The sequence below is a fragment of the Saimiri boliviensis genome, chromosome 6 (genome assembly GCF_048565385.1).
Source record: "Saimiri boliviensis isolate mSaiBol1 chromosome 6, mSaiBol1.pri, whole genome shotgun sequence".
Taxonomy (NCBI): Eukaryota; Metazoa; Chordata; class Mammalia; order Primates; family Cebidae; genus Saimiri; species Saimiri boliviensis.
In genome coordinates, this window is record NC_133454.1 from 130,968,905 (window position 1) to 130,984,628 (window position 15,724).

Sequence of the window (15,724 nt, forward strand, 5' to 3'; positions counted from 1 at the left end):
AAGTGATCCGCCTGCCTCGGCTTCCCAAAATGCTGGGATTACAGGCAGGAGCCACCCCGACCGGCCAAAATTCTTAGTTTGTGAAAGACAGGGTCTGCATTCTCATTTTGCTCTGGCTTTAAAAGTGAGGCAGCTGGTCCAGCCTTCAGGCAATGGAGGGAGGGCAGGATGGACCCCAGCCTCCACCTGCCTGTCCTCTTCCTGGCAAGGTCTGGAAGCTCCCAGTGATGAGGCTGGGGCTGCCCTTCTGCAGGCCAGCGGAAGGACCTCAAGGGTTGGTGGACTTGGCCATTGCACCCACCGACATGGTGCCTGGAGGGGTGGGTGAGCGGGGTGGCCAAAACCAGGAGGCGAGACCCTGCCCCCTGCCCCGAGGGCAGCCGTTTCAGGACAGCCTCAGGATGGAGGCCGTGTGGTGAGAACCGCAGGGCTCTGCCACATGCTGCTCTGAAAGCAGGGGTTGGGGGCCCTTAGGGCCCCCCAAGGAGGAGGCGTGGGGAAGATGCAGGCGTGGCCTCCCATTCATCTGCATGGCGCGGGGCCTGGCCTGGCTCTAGCCCTGCCCATCGTCTGGGACAGAGATCGGTTTGGTGCCTCTGTTCATGGGGCTCTGAGAGGCCTCTGCCGGCCTTCACGGTGTGTCTGGTGGGCCCCTCGATCAACCCCACCCTGACGGCTCCATACTCTTGGCCCTGGGCCTTCCCGACCCCTGGCCTCTCTCCAGCCCCTCTTTGCCTCGGGACCCCTGCAGGTCCTTGCTGGCTGGGCTTCTCAGGCCCAGCTGCTGGCCAGGGTTCCCTTCTCCCCTCCTCCTGGGCTGAGGTTTTCACCAGGGAAGCCTTCGCCACTCCCGTGGCTGCCCCACGTTGGCCCAGCTGAAGCCCTCCCCTGCCTCCGTTTTTAGGGTCTAGCCCCCACACCATGCCTCCCTTCTCCTGACCCTGGAGCTGCTGCGTGGCCACTCCCAGAAGCTGAGCACAGTGAGGGCTGGAAACAACCTCCTTCCCTCCCCTCAGGCCACCTATGCCTCCCGGGAGGGTCCCTGAGGCACCCCCATTTAAAGCCTGGGGACTTGAACCAGTTGGTGCTCAACTCTAGTGCCCCAGAGCATGGAGAGCAAGGGACAGCAGGGGGACGAGAAGGGACAGCGAGGGGATGAGGCAGCTGGCCGACAGCTCAGCAAGGGAGCCCAGGACAAAGCAAGGTACCTGGTGGGTAGAACGCAGGGGCATCCTGGGCACAGCCCCCAAAACCCCCTGGGACGCGCAGCCAGTCGGGAGGTCTCCAGGCTACCACCCCAGGCTTTGAGAAGAGGTTCCACCGAGTTCCGTGAGCACCAGCAGGAGAGTGGCCTCTGGGGAGATTTCACCCAAAGAGGCTGAAATGCTCACGTGGTGCTTCCGGGATCACAGACATGTTCATCCCTGGAAGCAGCCACTCACAGCTGAACTTGGTGGCTAGAGCTAAGAGTGGGGACCAGGGCGTGGGGCCCCACCTGAGCCGTGAGGAGCTGCCTGAGGCCATCTTGGCCTGTCTCTGTCACCCCAGGCCCCTGCAAGTTGCCTAACGCTTCCTGAGGGGTGGTTTGGGGTTTTTTTCCTTCCTCTCTTTCTGTAGCAACAAATTAAAAAACAACACCCCGACCCGGGCCAAGATAGGTTCCAAACCTCAACCTGCAGCCGGAAGGGGGAAGTGAAACCCGGCTGGGGGTGGGGGCTCGGAGGCCACCCTGGAAAGCCCTGAGAGCCGCGGCACGTAAACCCACTCCTGGAGTCTGCCAGCACCCTGCGGGGCCCAGACTGCAGGCGGATGGCGGAGGCTCCGAGCGACCCGGGCGCCGAGGAGCGGGAAGAGTTGCTGGGGTAAGGGTCTGTGATGGGTGCATCGTCTTTGAGTTGCATGAAGTTTGGGGTACTGAGGTGCTTGGTGGGGAATCTGGGGCCCCCAAAGCGAGTACTGGGATGCCTGATGGGGAAGCTGGGGGCCCACAGACAGGTGGCAGGAAGTCTTGCCGGGACCCCCATCTCCCAACAAACGTGGACGTCTCTTCTGTCTGCCTCTGTGCCTTGGACTCACCGGGGGAGGCTCATGGGCTCCTAAGCCTATGGTGGATGCCTCAAGCGGGGAGACCCCAAGACGTGACCTGTACTGCTGGGGAGGAGCTGGGAACTGTGGGCGCCATTAGCTTAGGAAGAAGTGAGGTGGGGGCTGGGGAGCAGCTGCTCTGGGAAGTGTGGAGCTGGCCTGGCCCCGGCCACGGGCCCACAGGTCTATCTGAGAGGGGATTTCCTGCTTTCAGGGTCTGGAAGCTGCCAGGCATGGGGTCCAGCAGCCCTCAGGGCAGGGGACCCAAAGTTGCTCCTGACCCAAGGTAAAGGATAAGGCGCCGGATTCTGGCAGATGCCTGTGCTGGGTGCCAGTCCCGTGTGTTGGTTGGCGTGGGTACAAGAGGGGGCACGGCAGAAGTGGTGTGTGCGACTGCTGAGGCCAGAGCTGGGCAGAAAAACCCTTGGGCCTCCCAGCGGGTAGCTGTACTCTGTGGCACCAGTGGGCATCCAGCCCTGTGCTGGGGTGGGTGGAGAGAGCTTAGGGCCTGGTGACTGGGGTCCCTGGCAGGGGGGAGCCGCCAGCCACCGGACATCCCGGCATCGCAGCTCCTCGCCAGGGGAACCTGAGTTGTCCCCGGTGCAGGTCCTGAAAGAGATGAGGGTGCTCGGGGCGTGGGGTGCAGGGACAGGCAGAGTGTCGAGGGGCAGAGGGGCGATGTGTTGATGGTCAGGGGATGGGGGTCTCGTGCTGGGGACAGAGGCCAGCCTAGGGGCAGGCCAGTGGGGGCTGTAGCTGGGTGTGGGGAAGGGAAGGTGCTAAGCCCAAGTCATAGAAAGGGTGTGACGCCTGGAGCCACACAAGAGGGACCTGCGTGGAGGCCCAGGGTGATGCCCACATCCCCTAAAACTACAGCCGGGACTGCTACCGGGCCCTGCCTTGGGGCTGATGGCAGAGGGGTCCCATCTGCTCAACCCAGGGTGGCGCAGGGACAACCTCCCAGCCTTCAAGCAAAGTGGGTCCCGGCCCCAGCTCCTGCTCAGTGTTGGCAGCTGCACCACTGTCCTATGTCTGTGCCCTTAGTGACCGTCATATCGCCATGGGCCTGGTGTGCTGATGGGGGCTGCATCTCGAACTTCCTGCTGCCAAATTCCACTGGGGTACAGGTTCAGGGGCTGCCAGCAGGACCCTGAGTGCCGTGAATGGAGTGGAGGCTACGCGGTGGCCAGGGCTGGCTGAGGACTGTCCCCAGGATGCCCTGCCCAGGCTGTGGGCAGGGAGACAGGCTGCTGGGTGCACAACAGCTGTGTCCTGGCCCCGAAAAGGCCCCTCCTGTCAACATCACCCCAGCCCTGGCCTAGGTGCTGCTCCTGGTCACCTCATGCCCATAGAAGGTCAGGACATGAGCCTCTGGGCGGGGCACCCCCACCTTCCTCCTTGGCTGCATCCTTGCCCCCACCCCAGCTGTCTCAAATGCCAAGGCTGCCCAAGGCAGGCACAGATGATCCTGGGGCGTCTCAGAGCAGATCCCGAACAGCCAGGGCTGTACCTGTGCCGGGGCGTCAGGAGCTCCGGCTGGAGAGTTGCTCTGCTCCTGGGCGTTGCGGAGCCTGGGCCCCCTCCTCGGACTCACCCTGTCCGCCCCACCGCCCCCGGCATTACGTGTGGTGGGGAGCCAAGCCCGACCTTTCAGAATGAAACCGAGAGTCCAGCAGGGTAGACTTCTCATTTCACAAGGTGACTAAGGGAACCGGGGATTTTCCTGTCCAGGGTGGGACAGAAGGGCCCCTGCACCCAGGCAAGGAAGTATGACCTGGGAAGCCCCAACCCACGAGTCCCCAGGAAGGCCCAGGCTGGGCAGGCTCAGCTGGCGGGGGAGCCGAGCAGATGACACAGCCCCCGTGCAGCCCCCAGAGCGCCAGGGTCGCCAGGCTGCGAGGGTCTCAGGACAGGCCCCCACAAGAGGCCCAGGGCAGGCCAAGCTCCCCCAACGGGACAAGTGAGTCCAGCCCCTCAGACTGTGCCATGATGTGGCCCTCCTCTCAGACTGCTGAGCAGGGCCAAATTCCTTGGAACTACCCCCCGTGATGGGGCCCCTCAGATGTCCCCAGGGCAAGGCTCTCCTGTCCTACCAGGCCCTGGGAAAAGCAGGTCGCCTGACCCTCAGCAGGGCCCAGGCTCTGCTTGGGCTGCCAGCCAGGCTGTTCCTCCCCTCGGGGGCACTCCTGCTTTGCCCCACCGTCCAGCTGACAGTCACTAGCTTGTCCTTGTCCCTTGAGGGCGGGGACAAGGATCTCACAGAGCTCTTTTGGCTCTGTGGGGACTCCCTGGTGGCGCTGGGGGAACAGGCGTTCCCCACACCAAGGAGCTATCGGGCCTCAGAGACCTCGGGGTGATGAGGATGGGGCGGTCCCGGTCCACATTTGGGGAGGGTCAGGGTGCCCTCTCGAGTCTTGGGTTCCACATAGCGAAATCTGGGAGCCCAGCTCTGCAGGGGTACACCCTCCCTGAATTAGTGGCTGCAGTGCCTGTCCTTGGTCGAGCTGTCCAGGGTGCCCACACCTAGAAGGCAAGTCTGCCTGCCCACCTCATCCCAAAGACACCCTGGCCACCCTCCCAGGAGGCCCTGTGCAGCCTGGGCCCCAGCCGGGACGGCCCGTCCCCCAATCTGTTCCCCATGCACGACCAGGCCGCACCTTCCCACAGAAAGAACCATTCACTGGCCACAGGCAGAGTCCACGTCCCTGAGTGGCCATGTGGGGCCCTCCTGGCCTAATTGAACTCACTTCCCGACCCACCAGCTTTCCCAGTTCTTCCCACTTCTGGAAGGTGTCAGAGCCCTGGCAGACCCGGGACCTCTGTCCCTGCCCTTCTTAGCATCGCCCAACCGCCCCGGCCCTCTGCAGACCTTCAAAGGCTTGTCCAGCCCTCCAGGGCTCTGTCAGCACCTGCCATGGGCAGGGCCAGTCCTGGAGCCCCACCTGGCCCACTGGAGCCTCCCTCCTTCTCTGTGTGCTGAGCTGGGTCAGGAAGGGCGGGGATGACCAGAGGGGCTGCCCTGGCAAGGCCCCTTCTGGCTGGCTGTCCCTGGAAGCCCTCAGAGCTCCAGATTCTGCATGAGGAAGGGGCTGAGCCTGCCTGGAGGCCCCAGGCAGCCCTCGGGAAGCCTTCATCTGAGGTGCAGGAGCCCACGAGATTGAACCTCCCATGCAGCCAGGCTCCCGGGCAGCCCTCCAGCCCACCTGCCCTCCCAGCCTGGGCTGGGCATCACCTAGAGGATGTGCAGTGCTCCAAGCTTGGGCACACAGCCCGGAGAGTGCCTGGTAGTGCCCATGGCGCTCAGGAAAGAGGGCAGAGCTGAGGACAGCTGGGGAAGCCACCTCAGCCCCAGCCCTGACCCAAGGTGGGGGTTGAGGGCTAAGCCCTGGGGCTCCCTCCCCACTGCTTCCTGTGGTCCAGACCTGATGTCTGGACCAGGATCCCTGGAGAGGTCCCCTCCTCCTACCCTGGGTAAGAGGTCTCAGGCGCCTGGAAATTCCCCAGGGGACGAGAGGATGTCTTCTTCCTCTTGGGCTGGCAGGCGCTGCTGTCCCCCGACTCCCAGCTGGGCTGGTCGCACAAACGGGAGCAGCCCAGGCCCCACCCCTGCTGATTCTGGAAGCCAGAATCCTTCCTTCCCCCGCCCCCTTCCAGGTCCCCACGTGTCTCCTTCTAAAACAATCCTGGAGCCACACAAGGGCAGTGCCAGGGAGGTCTGAGGGCCAGATGGTGCAGCTGGGACAGGCCATGGCCCATGGCACCCTGGGGTGGCAGGATGGTGGCCTCCCCCCGACTACCCTGCAGGCCAGCCTGCCTCCACCTCAGTTCCCTGAGAGGGTGTCAGGGGACTAGGTGAGCCCTACAGAAGAGGAGGATATCGGTGCAAACCGGGCCCAGCAGTCTCCCCATCTGGGTCCTCAGGCTGGTGAGGGGTGGGGGTGGGGCGTGAGCGCTGCCTTGCAGTCCCAGCCCCTGAGACCCCACTGTTGCGGGAGCTGGGTAGGGGGACGGGCTGCAAGGCCCCAGGGCTGGCCTTGCACTGGCTGCTATAGGTCCTACGACTGCTTTCTAGATGAGTAAGCCCCACCCCTCTGAGGCCTCAGTTTCCCCATCTGCACACTCACAATTTAGCTACTCAGACCAAGCACTCACGCCATGCCAGTCTTTGCCAAGCTATTTATTTATTTGAGACAGAGTCTTGCTTTGTCGCCCAGGTTGGAGTGCAGTGATGTAATCTCAGCTCCCTGCAACCTCCGCCTCCTGGGTTCAAGCGATTTTCCCTCCTCAGCCTCCTGAGTAGCTGGGATTACAGGTGCTCACCAGCCACCATGCCTGGCTACTTTTTTCTTCTTCTTCTTCTTCTTCTTTTTTTTTTTTTTTAAATAGAGACAGGGTTTTACCATGTTGGCCGGGCTGGTCTTGAACTCCTGACCTCAGGTGATCCGACTGCCTCGGCCTCCCAAAGTGCTGGGATTACAGGCGTGAGCCACCACGCCTGGCAATTTTTGTATTTTTAGTAGAGACAGGGGTTTCCCTGTGTTGGCCAGGCTGGTCTCACACTCCTGACCTCAGGCGATCTACCCACCTCAGCCTCCCAAAGTGCTGGAATTACAAGTGTGAGCCACCTCGCCCCACCTTTGTCAAGCTTTTTAAACCAAGGCTCTTGTTTCACCCACCTAGAGCTGTGAGACAGGTCTCCGGAGCCTCCCATTTCACAGATAGAAATCGAGGCTTACAGGGACCAAGTGCATTGTCCAAGCGCTGCTCCCTGCCCAGGGAGAGGCCAGAGGCCTTGCCCCTGTGGAGTTCGGGTGCCCACAAGACCTGTGGGCACCAGCAGGGAGCTGGGGTGGGCTGCCCTTCCCGGGGGCTCACTGACCCCACACACATACCAGCCACTCTGGACTTGGAGGCTCCCGAGGGTGCCAGAGCACTGCTCATAGGCGAAGCTGAGCCACCCCTGGGAGCCTCCCCGAAAAGCAGAACTAGAACTGGATGAGGCTGGACCAGCCAGGGTCCTGGGCTTCCCTCCAGCCCAAATCCCCACCCAAATCCCAACCCTCAGCATTTTTGAGGGGGCCGCTAAAGACCTTGTAGAAGATGGCATCCCAGGACCACAAGGCAATCAGAGGGGGCTTTCTGTGTGCTCCGAGGTGGATGGAACTGGGCCCTGGCTGTGGACGAGGATGCACTGAGACTGAGAAGAGGCGAGTGGGCTGGAGGGGCTTGGCCAGGGGGCCGCCCAGCAGAGCTCCTTTCCCAGGGTTAGGTTGTCTCCAGGCGGCCCAGCCCGCATCCCCTCCCCAACATCCAGGCACCTGGAAAGAGGTGTGAAGGACTGTGTGGGCGTGGGGTTGATAGGAGATTAGGGGTTTGAGAAAGTCAGGCCTCCCAGCCCTGTCCCACCCAGCATGCCCCGCCAGTGCCAGACACAGGCAGATAAGAGAGAAAGGACACCCTGAGCCGCTGAGCCGGAGCAGAGGGAGGAAAGCCCCTGGCCCTTTCTCGGGGCCAGGCGAGTCCTACCCAAACTCCCTCTACTCACTGCCTCCAAGCGGCTGGTGGGTTGTCCAGGAAGGGGGATTGTGGCAGGGAGGGCCTCCGAGTCACCTGTATGCCCCGGCAGGAGGGGGCAGGCACTCTGGGTCCTGAGCTCAGAGCTTGGAGCAGGACAGCTCTGTGTGGGGAATTCATAGGGTCCCGGCACGAAGGGCTCCACCATGCCTCCTGGGTTCCCAGTCTCCCTAGGAGCAGGGGTGCAGAGGCAGGGCCCTCTCCATACACCATACGCTCGGAGAGAGTAGCTGAGGTGTCCCAGAGACCCTGTCCTCGGGGGCAGGGGGTGGGTTCTGTGCCCAGTGCTCTTCCCAGAGCCTCCAATCTCCAGCTGCCCCTTGGGCTGCAGACGAGGATTCAAGGTTGTGCAGAGGTCACTGCCCTGCTCCATCCCTGGCAGGTGGGACCTCCCTGTTCCTTGCTGCTCCAGAGAAGAGCACACTCCCCTCATCTCAAAGCCGGCCATGCTCCTCCTGCCTGGGTGGAACCTGCACTTTTGACAATCTGGTTTCTGAGTCAAGGCTACCGCCTCCTCCTCTCCCAAGTACCTCCCCTCAGAAAAGCAATGGGCCCTGGGATGGAAGAATCTAGCCAGTTCATTCCAGATGAAGCTAGAAATAATCCTTTGGACTTTCTCCTAGACCCAGACCCAACCAAAACCTGACCTTCGTCACCACCACCCAGCATCCAGCACTCATCACCCACCACCCACCACTCTGGCCCCTACCCATGGCTCTGGCCCATTCTCCTGCTGTCAGCATCACTTGCTTAAACAGAAGGCCACACTGAACAGATGCATGCTCAAAGCATTTGAAGGCTGCCTCCTCTCTAAATCAGAGACATTCCTCTACCAGGGATGACTCAGGAGCCACTGAGGCCACCACCCTGACCTTCCCTGTCCCCACGGGCTCTCTTACTGCTCAAAGCACCTTTCACTGGGATGCTGCTCTGAACATATATTTGCAGGCATGTGTCAGATCCCTACCCCTGTAGCCCCTGCTTAGGCTCTATCGAGGTCCTCAGCCTCCTGGGCTATGGTGGTCCACCTTGTTCTTGGGCCATGAGCTTATGAATCATGTCTTAGTCACATAAGAAAGGAAAAATAAAGATTCGAAAAGAATCAATTATGGAGAACAGTATGAATGAATGGAAAGATGAATGAAGAATGATAGGAAGTAGGAGCAAATGGATGGATGAATAGACAATGGATGAGTGGATGGATGGATGAAAGGATAATGGAATGATGGGTGGATGGATGGATACATGGATGGGTGGATTGATAGGTGCATGGATAGATGGACAGGTGGATGAATGTGTAGGAAGAAGGATGCATGGATGGATGGGTGGATGGATTCATGTATAAATAAAAAGAAAGAATTATTTAGTAATTGTGAATGGATGAACAAAAATAGAAGGCTAGACAGAAGAACATATGTATGGATGGATGAAAGGACAAATGAATGGGTGGATGGGTCAATGCAGATGTGATATTTAGAATATTTAACAACACATGTGGTACAAATATTAATCTATCAGAATGGACGCTGATCATATTCATGTATTCCACTACGTTGTATATGTGTATATTGGCTGATCATCAACCCAACAGATAAATGAGCAGGTGTAACAACACAAAAGATGAGTGGATATGTGGATGAATGGATGATTGATGAACGGGTGAATACATGTATCGGTGGAAGGACAGATGGGATGGAAGTACGCATGCGTGGATGAGTGGATGACTGGCATACGGACGTGTGAATGATTGAAAAGATTAATAGAAGTATGCCAGGAGAGGTTGGCATATGGATGGATATGGATGATAGATGAACAGGTGGACATCTGGGCAGATATAACAAGAGATGAGTGGGAAGATAAATGGGCAGACAATGAATCAATAGATGATTGAATCCGTGCTGGGTGAACTATTAGAAAAACAGCTGAGTAAGCAGCCACTACCAAATCAGGAATTTCTTCCTGGAACACTTCCTCCCGCTGTGCATATAGTTCTTGCTCTTATTTCTCTCATCTCTTTTCAAACAAGAAAAGAATTCCTTCTTTCCATGAGGCTTTTGTATATGAAAACCTAAGGAAAGAATTACTTATTTGCATGATGCTATCACACATAAAATACCATTCCTCTCCAGAACTCCATATGCCTTTACCCTGATTTATATTTTCTGCCATATTTTCCATCATCTGATTTTTATTTATTTATTTACCTGTTTGTTCCCACTGAAACATGATAATCATGAGAGTAGGGATTTTGTTAATGCTGAATCCCCAGGACCCTCAAAGTGTCTGAACTCAGTAAATTTATTGAATATATGGAAAGATGGAGGGACAGATGGATAGATGGATGGATGGATGGATAAATATATGGATAGATGGACAAATACACAAATAGGTAGATGGAGACATTAATGGACAGATGTTTGGTTGGGCGAGTGAACAGATAAATGGAAAATAAGGAACATTAGTTATGGGCAGACTACGTTCCGTTAACTATTGTGTTAACTCATTTAGATAATTAATAGGCAAACTGATGGGCACATATGTGTACAGAAGGGCAAACACAAACGTGTGTGTGTGTATAACTGGAAGTGGGACTTGCTAGGTGAGGAGATAAATGGGCATATGGATGGATAGATAGACAGATGTGCAAATAGATGTATGGATGGCATGAGTAAATAGAATATTTGGACAGATAAATGAAAACAAGAAAAGAAGAACATTTGGATATAGAAAGATACATTAAATAAAGAACAAATAGCTCACTGCTTGGCTGGTTGGACAAATAGACATACAAATTGATGACTGAACATGTAGATAACAGTAACTAGCATATATCCAAAGGGATAAATGGCTTCTGAATGCTTCTAAGTGCTTTCTGCACATTTAGGCATTTAGGTAAATGGATGGATGGCTAAATGGATGGCTTACTGAATGCATCTGTTAAGCATTTTCTGTGTACTAAGACATTTAGGTAAATGACTGGAAGGATGGATGGATGGATGGACAGATGGATGGATGGTGGATACTTGTTCAATGAAGAAATGTATAAAGAGGGGTGGACATGATTATATGGATGGATGCTTAAATTAATTAAATGGAAGGATATATTATGTTTATGTAGATAATTGGATGAATAGATATGTTGGAAATTGATGGATTGATAAATGATACATGGAAAGACAGGCCTTCATATAGAAGGATGGATGTGTGAATGGATGGATGGATAGATGGATAAATGGACAGATAAATAGATGAATGGGTGGATGGATGAATGGATGAGTAAATGAATGGACTGATGAATGGATAGATGAGTGGATAGGTGGATAGATGGGTGGATGGATGGATGGATGGATGGATGGATGGATAGATGGATGGGTGGATGGGTGGATGGATAGATGGATGGATCGATCCATGGATGAATCAATGGGTGGATAGATGGATGAGTTGATGGATGGATGTATAGATGGATGGATGAATAGATGGATGGATGAATGGATAGATGGATGGATGATTGGATAGACAGATGAGTGGATGGATGGATGGATGGATGGATGGATGGATGGATGGATGAATGGATGGGTGGGTGGGTGAATGGATGCATTGGTGGATGGATAGATAGATGGGTGGATGAATAGATGGATGGGTGGATGGATGGGTGAATGGATGAATGAGTGGATGAGTGGATGGTTGGATGACTAGGTGGGTGGGTGGATGGATATACTGATGGATGAAGGGAGAGATGGACAGAGAGATGGATGGATGAGTGGGTGGATGGAGGAGCACACATGTAACAGTAGAGTTGACATCAAATACTCTGCTCTATTGTCCCTCACAGGACATGTCCTAGTTGTAAAACCTTGGATCTTGGCCAACGCATTTAAATATCTGTTTTTGTCACCTCCCACAAATCAGCATTTCTGACAGATCATCATTCTCTAGTGACAGGGAAGTCCCACCATTCCAAGGTAGCTTTTTTCCCTCTGGGAATATTCTTCCTTCTTTTGAACTAAAATATGCCTTGACTACATTTCATTCTTGGCTGTCTGTGGCTGGGACCTCCTCCAGAAGTCCAAACAGGAGGCAAGGAGCAAACAGGCAGTAATGCCCCCAACCACCAAGTAATCTCACCTCGCCGGGCGATCTGGTCTCCCCTGAGTGATCTCACTTCCTCTGTGTGATCTCACCTATCCCTGTGCGATCTCACCTATCCCTGGAAGTGAGACCACTTCCCGTGAGTGGTCTCACTTCCCCGGGTGACTTCACCTCCCCTAGGTAACCTAGCGTCCCCTATGTGATCTAGCTTCCCCTGGATGACCTCCCTTCCCCTAGGTAACCTAGCATCCCCTGGGTTACCCCCAGATAATCTCACCTCCCCCAGGTGACCTCTCATCCCCCTAGGTAGTCTCACCTCCCCTGAATGATCTCACCTCCCTCTGGTGACCTCACCTCCCTTGGGTGATCTCACCTCTCCCAGGTGAGCTAACCTACCCCAGGTAATCTCACTCAAGTGACCTCTCCTCTAGGTAATCTAGTATCCCTTAAGGGATCTTACCATCCCTGGGTGACCCCACCTCCCCTAGGTGACCCTGCCTCCCCTGGATGACCTCACCTACCCTAGGTAATCTTGTCTCTCCTGGGTGACCTCACCTCCCCCAGGTGACCCTACCTCCCCTGGGTGAACTCACCTACCCTAGATGATCTTGCCTCCCTGGGCGATCTCACTAAATGTTTGTCCAACATGAGGTCCGGCCCTGGCCACCATCCCTCCTGCTTACTCCAGAATCCTGTGGTCTCTGCAGCTGTGTGGGCGCTGGAGATGTGGGGAGACACTATGGTCTCCGTTGTACACTTGATGTTCCCTGGCTCCTCCTGGGTCGTGCTGAGGGAGGGGAGAGGCTGTAGGCTCCTCTCTCCAGGACTGGCCCTGAAACCCATCCTGGTGTGTGCTTGGAGGTGGGGACGGACTTCCTGACCCCTACACAGTCTCCATGGGCTAGCCCACCACCTGAGTCACCACAGCCCAAGCTATGGACCCATGTGGAGTTTTCAAACTGTTGCCGCCACCCCCGGTGAGCTGCCCTCTGCGGTGATTCACCGGCTCACCCGTCTGCGCACCGCCTTGCCCTCACTTCCCTCAGTGTCCCCCAGATTCTGTGCAGTCCCCACTGCCTGGTCTGGCCAGACTCATGATAGCTGGGAAGGCCAGAGGGAGCTGTATCCAAGGATATGGGGATGGAGGGTGGCACGGGCAGGTGGACTGCTCACGCACAGATGGTGGCCCGGGACGGTCATTGGGTGGCAGCAGCTGGCAGCTCAGCTCTGGCTCCGTGACCTTGGATGCCAGTGCTGCTGGCCAGACCTTGGTTTCTCCATCCAGATCATGGGCACAGTGGCGGTTGTGAGCACCAGTGAGCTGGGCGAGCCACCGGATATGAGACTGCCCTGGCGGAGCTGGCCCTCGGCAAGCCCTAAACATGAGTCTGGTCCCTCCCCTCGTCCGGCCACTAGCCCCAAATGTTCTCCAGTGAGTCACAGTGGCCAAGCCCAACCAGAGGAACAGAGGGCTGGGCTGCTCCTCCCTGGGCTAGGGCCAGAGGACCGGGCAAGGGGGGCCTGGCTGGCGAGGGCACCAGGCTGACTTTGTGCCCACTGGACACCTCTTGGGACCATGGCGTCCCAATACCGAACCAAAGATGCCACATTGGTGGCATCTCTGCCTCTCGGGGTGTCTCTGCACTCTGGTGGTGGGTGGCCCAGGAAAGGCGGCAGCCTCCCCATGTGGGGACCAGAGAGGGTTCCTGGAGTGCCCAGCCTTCTCCGGGGGTGACAACGAGAGCAGAGGCCGGGAATGAACAGAGGGAAAGTGGAGAACCAGGAGCGGGGGAGAGGGGAGGAGGGGAGAGGAAGGAAGGAGAGGGAGAGGAAGGGGGGAGGGAAGGAGGGAGGGAGACAGAGATAGGGACAGAGACACCAGAGGAAAGGGGGACAGGAGAGAGGGGCTGAGTGTAAGACGGGGAAGGAGGGGACGGGACAGAGGAGCCGGCGAAGGGCCCAGGCCTGCGGCATTGGTGAGGGAGGCAGCAGGTTGAGGCGGGGCTGGACCAGGCAGGCTGATGAAGGAGAGGAGCCGAGGAGGCCTGGGCAGGGCCTGGCAGAGGGCACGAGGCGCTCCGAGTGGGAGGTGGCGATGGGCAGAACAGGCCCCTGTGCCTGGCAGGGCTGCCATGGAGGGCCAGGAGAGCCCGAGAGGCGGGCAGCGGCTGCCGAGGTGGCCCGAGGGGAGAGGCAGAGGGAGAAAGGGGAAGAAGAACGGAGGGAGGGAAGGGAGCACCCATGCTGCCCACCAGTGGGCCACAGAGGTCCGGCTGAGCCCCCATGCTGCTGGTCTGGGAGGGTTTTCGGTCTGACATTTTTACTCTTCTCGGAAGGAGGAGGAGGTGGAGGTGGAGGAGACGGGGAGGGGGGCGGAGAAGAGGGGTGGGGGAACAAAAGGGAAGCAGCTGCTGGGTGTCCTCAAGTCAGAGAGGGGAGCAGGAGACCCACAGTCAGGGGGACCCACAGGGATGGGCACACAGGGACCAGGCTGCCCTCAGAGAGCCGGCCCGCAGACCCCAGTGCCAGGGGCTGGAGGAAGGGATCAGGCTGCCCTCAGGAAGCTGGCCCACAGACCCTGGTGCCAGGGGCTGGAGGGGCCAAGACAGGCAGGCAGAGGTCACAGGGACAAGCAGGCCACAGACAGAGAGAAGGGACAAGGGAGGAGTGAGAGCCAGGGAGACACCGAGGGCCAGGGTGGAGCACCAGGGAAGTGCAGGAGCAAGAGGGGCAGAGAGGGGCCGGAGCGCCAGGGAGAGATGAGCACAGGGGGCAGGCCAGCAGGGCAGGAGCCTCCGAAGATGCGGCTGTGTCCTGGGGCTGGGGTCTGGCCAGGTCACCACCAGCCAGCAGAGGCTGCCGCTTGAGCAGTCCCAAGCTTCTGAGGAAGAACCCTAGCAGACAGGGCCTGGATGCTCTCCTGAGGTAGGTCCCTCCTGCCCCGGCCGGGCATGGAGGGCAGGGCAGGGTGCCCTCGCTGGGTGGCTGGCCACATGCAGCAGGCCAGGTCCCGGGGAACGGGGCCACTGGGCCTTCCCCCAGCTGCGGTGGGCAGGGAGAGGGTGCTAGGCCGGCCGTGGGTGCATATGAGGGCAGAGGCTGCTTGAAGCTTCTCCTCCTCCGGCCCCTGGCAGCTGCCCCACGTCCTCCTCCCCGCAGCCCACCCGCACTGCCGGTCGCACTGTTGTTCTACTCACACCTCTTCCCGGGGCTTCTGACCGGCTCTGAGTCCCCAGGATGAAGGGCCCATCCTTGCCCTGGCTTCTGGGGCCTCCCGTGGGATCCACCGGGCCCTGGGCAACCTTCTGTCACCTTTGCTTCACAGATCATGAAATGGGACTTGGGCTGAGCTCACCCGCCCTGGCGCAGCACACCAACCCTGGGCGGGGGACTCCTCAGGGCCAGGGAGGGTGCCCGGGCCTCATCTGCCTTCAGGCGTTGGGCCAGCATGGTGCCCTTTTCCAGCCTGTTTCCTCTTCTGTAAATCAGTGGTGTGGCACCCTGTGCAGTCAGGTAGGAGTGCAGAGTTCTGAGGGCCCAGCCTGGGCGGTCTTGGAGTTATCCCTCTGCGCCATCAGCCGCTCTGAGCTGCCTGTAGGGCCCTTCCTCCTCCTCAACCCCTCCAGGCTTTTAAGCCGAGTTGAATCGCCACCTCCTCCATGAAGCTGGGAGGCTGTCCTGCTCCAAACCCCTCTGATGGCATGGAGCATGCAGGCCGGACCTCAAGATCCTGGGTGGCAGGGCTGGCATCAGTCAGCTTGCCACCACCCACCCAGGGCAGGCACTCTGTGCTGAGACTTTGGGAGGGTGCAGAGCCAGGGACGCCCATGGGGGCGGGATCAGCAAGGTCTGAGGAGCTAAAGGCAGCCCAGCTCACCCTTCTCCCCAGCTCCCACTTGTTGGGTCCCTGCAGATGCAGAGAGATGACTCTGATCTGGTCTCCACCTGGCAGGGTCTCTGGCTGCCACCCCAGGTC

At 58.0% G+C, this 15,724-nt stretch overlaps 1 protein-coding gene across 3 annotated transcripts in view; it reads left to right on the forward strand.

The window, feature by feature from the left end:
* Positions 1–1,662: 1,662 nt before the first annotated feature.
* Positions 1,663–15,724, forward strand: part of LSP1 (lymphocyte specific protein 1) — a 37,863-nt gene continuing 23,801 nt past the window's right edge. For 2 of the 3 annotated variants that reach the window (XM_003943282.3, XM_074401844.1), the window contains exon 1: positions 1,663–1,862. In XM_003943282.3, the coding sequence (XP_003943331.2) occupies positions 1,810–1,862 (53 nt within the window). In that variant the 5' untranslated portion in view covers positions 1,663–1,809. Of the gene's footprint in view, positions 1,863–14,712; positions 15,722–15,724 lie in introns of those variants that run through there. The other variant, XM_010331133.3, reaches the window with a different exon arrangement.